The sequence below is a fragment of the Pelobates fuscus genome, chromosome 1 (genome assembly GCF_036172605.1).
Source record: "Pelobates fuscus isolate aPelFus1 chromosome 1, aPelFus1.pri, whole genome shotgun sequence".
Lineage (NCBI taxonomy): Eukaryota > Metazoa > Chordata > Amphibia > Anura > Pelobatidae > Pelobates > Pelobates fuscus.
Window position 1 is genome coordinate 482,969,739 of NC_086317.1, and position 6,404 is coordinate 482,976,142.

Sequence of the window (6,404 nt, forward strand, 5' to 3'; positions counted from 1 at the left end):
GAGCAGTGGTATATGTTAGGGGTGAAGTGTGTGTGAAAGGTGCAGTGTGTGTATGTGTGCGAGTGCAGGAGGCCGGCAGTGTATGTCACTGTTGCAGTGTGTGTGTGAGCGGTGCAGTGTGTATGTGAAGGTGGCAGTGTGTGTGAGTTTCAGCGTGTCTGTGTTTGGGGCAGTGTGTGTATGGGTGCAGTGTTTGTGGGGCAGTGTGTAGTGTGTGTGTGGGGGCAGTGTTTGTGGGGTAGTGTGTGTATGGGTGTGCAGTGTGTGTATGGGTGTGCAGTGTTTGTGGGGCAGTGTGTGTAGTGTGTGTATGGGGGGCAGTGTTTGTGGGGCAGTGTTTGTGGGGCAGTGTGTGTAGTGTGTGTATGGGGGCAGTGTTTGTGGGGCAGTGTGTGTAGTGTGTGTATGGGGGCAGTGTTTGTATGGGGTGGAAGGAGGGTAGACAGGCTTTTTAATTATCATTATTTTTTTATTTACTAAAATAAATATACTTTCTGTCCCCCCTCCCTTCTTACCTTTATTGAGGAGGAGGGGGGACATTTCTCAATCCCTGGTGGTCCGGTGGGGAATCCCTGGTGGTCCCAGTGGGGGTGAGGTTAACTGTGGGGGTGTGGTAACCGTGGCAACGCTCCGTGCTCGCGAGAGTAGGACCCAGGGGAGCTGCAGGCTGAGTTCCCGGGTCCTCTATCCTCTCTCTCCCTGCCGGCTGTCACCACAGTGCCTGCGGACCGGGTAGGGAGATCTCCCTCCCCGCTCCGCAGGCACATTGCAGCTCTGGCACTTGGACAATGCCAGCCCTGCATTAGCCGGCAGGGGAGAAACTCGGGGTGGGGGCAATTGCCCTGTTGCCCCCCCCCCCTGCATCCGCCACTGGCTCAGGCGGCTGCAGCCTTATAGGAAGCACCGGCTCTGCTTGGGGCCTTGGGCCAGCTCGGGGCCCCAAGCAATTGCTTTGTTTGCCTGCCCGCTAGCGACGGGCCTGACTGCTGGACAGGATTTCCAGGACTTACTGCTTAAGGACTATCTCCCATAACTTTGAATTAACTGTTTGAGCACAGGTTAGTGCTCTCTGTCAGAGCTGTGACCTGCACTGAAGGGTTCATGCCCTGGGCACCTGGGGTGATGCCCCTACTATATATTTCACTACACTGTACTACTGTATGGAGACAGGCTGCTGCAGCCTCTGTTAAAGGACCACTATAGTGCCAGGAAAACAAACTCATTTTCCTGGCACTATAGTGCCCTTAAGGGTGCCCCCACCCTCATGGCCCCCTTCCACCAGGCTGAAGTTGGAGGAAGGGGTTAAACACTTTCCTTTCCCAAGCCCCGGGCTCCCTCGGCCCTGGGTCTTCTCCTCCTCCTTTGGCCGTCATCCCCTGAATGCGCGTGCATTCAGCCAGTCCATAGGAAAGCATTCTCAATGCTTTCCTATGGACGCTGGTGTCTTCTCACTGTGAAAATCACAGTGAGAAGAGCGGAAGCCCCTCTAGCAGCTGTCAAGGAGACAGCCACTAGAGGCTGGATTAACCCATATGTAAATGTTTTCTTTGAAACTGCTATGTTTACAGCAGGCAGCGTTAACCCTAGAGGGACCTGGCACCAAGACCATTTCATTAAGCTGAAGTGGTCTGGGTGCGTATAGTGGTCCTTTAACTGCTGGGCAGGATTTCCAGGACATACTGCCTAAAGGAATATCCCCCATAACCTTGAATTAACTGTTTGAGCGCATGTGGTAGAAGCTACAGGATGTTTAAGAAAAGTTCAGTACTCACATGGTTAAAACTACTGTGCAACTATCTTGGACCAGGGCGCATGTGTGGAATGTCAGGAACGCCCACTATTAGATGACATATGTAAGAGGTAAGTTTTAGTTTAATAATGTCATTTTTGTATTCTGTGTATACTTATGGAATACGTCATTTGTAAACATCATTTGGTATATATTCTTTGTTCTCTTGTAAACGTGTGCTCAGTTGGGTATTCCAAGACTATTGTCTGACTGAGACATTTGCAGCTGCAAATAAATCAACGTTCACCTGGAATCCTTGTCCATCCTCTTATGTGCTTCTTAGCCTTGAGTTCCTATTTAGGTACTGTTCCAATGATCATTGTGACAGTTTTGTCAGTGTTTAGGAACAGTTTGTTTTTTGCGATCCACTTTTCTAACTCTGTAAACTGGTCTTGAAGCACAGCCTTAAATTGCGGTAGATCGGATTTGCTCGCATAGATTACATAGATTACATGTGTACATTTGAGGATTTGCAGACATTAGGCAGATCATTTATAAATAATGTAAATAGTAGGGGGCCGAGAATGGAAACTTGGGGAACACTGGGAGAGGGAGTCACTGTCAGGTTAGTGGACAATCACCAATACCTGAGTTTGTGCAGTAGAATGTCTTGGTTTCCTGTGTCAAAGGCCTTTGCAAAATCAAGGAAAATAGCTCCAGTTAGGTCTCCTTGTTCCATGCCAGTTTGGATGTCATTGCAAACTTTTAAGAGGGCAGTTGTAGTGGAATGATTCGGGCAAAAACGCGATTGATCAGGGGTCAGATAGTTTGATTGTTGGTAATACTCACATAGTTGCGTAAGGACACATTTTTCTAAGATTTTTGACAATACTGGGAGCAATGATATTGGACGATAGTTAGAAACCAAAGTAGTGTCACCACTTTTATGGATAGGCACAACTCTTGCTATAAATAAGGGATAATATGCTGTTTGTGGGATTTTAGTATATAAAATATTGCAGTATATTATTTGTTTTTCTTTTTAGGAATTATTATTTAGTGATTTGTCTACCTGTGCAGGATCTGCTCAGCTGTGCAGTCAATCAGGGCTTATGTGTGGCTTAAAAGTCCCTGAATTTAAACTTGAGTGTAATTATACACGTGCACAGTGCATTTTCCTTCAGTCAAGGTCTGCCTCAACATAAAACAACAGCCTTTGTCTTGAAGTGGTGAAATTGAATGTATTAATCTTTGTAATCTCAACATAATCATTAATCGTTTATTTTATTTCTGCAGGTATCAAATTCAAACCCTGATGGCAATGTACAACTCATCGTTCTCGCACCCATTTATGCTAACAATGTCATTTGGGGAGCTGACATTGATGAAATATCTTTACAGCATCATAGTTTTTCTTGGTTATATGTTTATGCTCTTATGTAATGGCGTTGTCATCACCGCCATAGCACTCAACAAACGTTTACATGAGCCAATGTATATATTTCTGTCTGTCATGTGTATAAATGGGATATACGGTTGTACTGCATTTTATCCAGCTCTGTTTGTGCATCTACTCAGTAAAACTCAAACAATTTCTTATATCGGCTGTTTGGTTCAAGCATTTTGCATCCACACATACGTAGGATGTGAGATGGCAATTTTGACAGTTATGGCGTTTGATCGTTATGTATGCATCTGCAATCCTCTCAGATATAATAGCATCATGTCTTTAAGCACCGTCTACAAGTTGATCTTCGGAGTGTGGTTTTATTGCATCATCCTAATTGGTATACACTTTATGTTGACAATTAAACTTTCTTTATGTGATTCAATTTTACTGAAGATATATTGTGACAACTGGTCTATAGTTAGACTGTCCTGTAGTGATACGACAATAAATAATGCCTTTGGATTATTAATCTCATTAATATTTATTGTAGTTATGCCTATTTTCATAGTAGCCTCATATGTTATGATTTTGAAAGCGAGTTTGAAAGCCTCAAAGGACTTCAGAGCCAAAGCTTTGCAGACCTGCACCCCTCATTTGGTAACAATTTCTAACTTTATCCTGGATCTGTTTTTTGATCTCTTTCTCTACCGTTCTATTCCAACTAGCGTTCCTTATGAGCTGAGGGTGGTCATGTCAGTGCAAATCATTGTAATTTCACCATTTCTCAACCCTGTGATCTATGGAATTAAAATGAAGGATATTCGAGAACGAGTCATTCAGCTCTTTTATTTGAAAAGGTAAAAATGCACTGGAAGTAAAGGGACATACATATGCATTGAGTGCATTGAGTGAAATGGGTTTTAATGTAGAGTTATTCAAAATAATATTTAAAGTTTTATGATATATAAGTAATGCCGTGCCAATGAAGTATGAATAGCAATATTGTATAACAGTGTATTACATATGGAAAACTCAAAAAAATGTAAGGCCACAAGACGTGGAGGTCACTGTTCATGACTTGAGAGCATCAGTCGAAGTTGACGTTAGCTAGCATGAATTCCTAGTTTCGGGCTGACTGATTATATTCCTATGACACTGCCAGAGGTGGAGTTAAATTCTTTCAATAGTTCTTTCAATTGTTCTTTTCTTGTGTTTAGGTTACTGTCTAATGTCTAAGTGTTTTGTAAAAATCCCCATTGACTTAAGCTTTGTCATCTCTACTTCTGCAGATATTACTTGAGATTGGTACATGTCTCACTTGAGAACCCTTATGGTAAACAGTGCAGAGTTTTCTGGTCATCCTGAAAGCATTTTGTTCACTTTGCAGGGTAGAGCCCTTAAACCTACATCTGATTATCAACTCACAATTCATTTGACTCATTATTTCGAGTTATTTTAGTCCTGTTGGCTATATTAAAGATTCAATACTTTTCTTTAATTCCATAATGCCTATTATTTACTGCTCCATAAATACAGATGTATAATATAAAATTATTCAATACACATTTACATCAAAATGTTATGTATGTGTAAGTCTGCTGCTGCTCTAGATAAAAAGGTCTACCAACAGGAGTGAATTGGAAAAACAAAATACATACCCTTCAGTAATTTGCTGGACGTTTTAAAAAAAAAAAAATCTGTAGACGGCAAAGCATTCAATAGTCTTTTTATTTAGCTCTGGACTAGTACTGACCCTTCAACTTTGGGGAATAGCTACTGGGCCACTGATGTCTCCCCTTGCAATGAACATTCTTTGGTAAAAACAGTAGAGGGACAACAGGTGAGGGCTTGAGTTTCGGGATACACAAATATATGTCAATGTAATAATTCTTCAAATACTTGGACAAAACCTGATGGAAAATATTCTGTCACTTCTGGTTTTTGTAGTCAAAATAAATATAAAGATAAAAGTAAGTTCCTTCAACTGTCACCAGGAAGATATCACAACCAATTAAAAGACATTAACTGCTTAGGGGTAGATAGAAGGTGGTAAAATGTCTGTGTTTTACAATTTCAATAAATCATGTTTATTTAATTACTTGTGAGCCATATGGAAATGTCCGTCCACAGTAGACATATTGCAGTCAGACTTTTCCAATGAATCATCCACAGCGTATCTAGCTCCTTCATGCAATATAAAACCCAGTTACAACATCTAACCGGCCAACTTTAGGAAGATTGGCATATTGTTCACCAATGTGTATGTTTGGTGACATCATAGGAAGTGACATCACAGGAAGTACATTGACATTTCTTTAAATATATATAGATATAGAAAGGGAATGCAGGGAAGCAGCACCTTCACAAGTGTCCTCAATTTAAGTAAAGATGGTAAAATATGTAAAACAAGAGGACAAATAAAACAAAATGTGGTGTAGTATTTTTGATGCTGGTGATTATAAATAAAAGAAAGGAAATGCACTAACAATCTTCAGGAGATTGAAATCAGCTCCAGATATATGCGCTTGGAAGTTCAATCCCCATCTATGGGTATGCTGATTTTGATCTCGGTCTTGATCTTATATGGAAAGGTATCTTAAGGCTGGTCAGCAGCGAGTGGTGGTCAGATTCGTAGAAGTGGTCTCTTGCCATTTTATCACAGTGAGAGTTCACCAGTGTATAAAATGAAAATAAAAACAGAAGATAGTGCTCTCTGTATAATATAATTTTAAAATGAGGTATGCACTTGTATCAACTAGTACCAGGAGAAAAAAAAACGGGTGGATTTCTATTTCATGAGACATCGATACTTCATTAAGTTTTGTTTCTCAGGAAAAGACAGTCTTGTAGAATGGATGTGCTATTTTACACGTACATACACTACAAATGGAGAGCACAGTAAAATGATCTAACAAAACGTCTAACATGAGTCCTCTGTTGGGCTCTTTCCCAGGTACTCAGTCGTAATATAGGAGCTCCACTACATCCACTATCAGGGCAATAATTTAGAATTTCCAGTCAAATGGAAATGTTATAAATTAACTTGAAGTCTCAACACACTGTGAAGATAATGGTTAAAGTGGACAAAAAATCTCTGAGGATCACAGCTAAGGAATTGCAGAAGTTAGTTCTGTCTTGGGGTCAAAAATATCTCCAAAATTACAATCTGACGTAACCTATATCACCACACGTTGTTTGGAAGGGCTTCAAGAATAAAGCCTCTGTTGTCTATGGATGAAACCCAAAACACTGTATTTTACTGTGATGGTAGTAAACTGCATCACC

General features: G+C 41.1%; 1 protein-coding gene across 1 annotated transcript in view; it reads left to right on the forward strand.

Moving 5' to 3' along the window:
- Positions 1-3,980, forward strand: part of LOC134585952 (olfactory receptor 52D1-like) — a 67,630-nt gene extending 63,650 nt beyond the window's left edge. The window contains exon 3 of the mRNA XM_063441443.1: positions 3,026-3,980. Within this exon, the coding sequence (XP_063297513.1) occupies positions 3,045-3,980 (936 nt within the window). The 5' untranslated portion in view covers positions 3,026-3,044. The remainder of the gene's footprint in view (positions 1-3,025) is intronic.
- Positions 3,981-6,404: the final 2,424 nt, after the last annotated feature.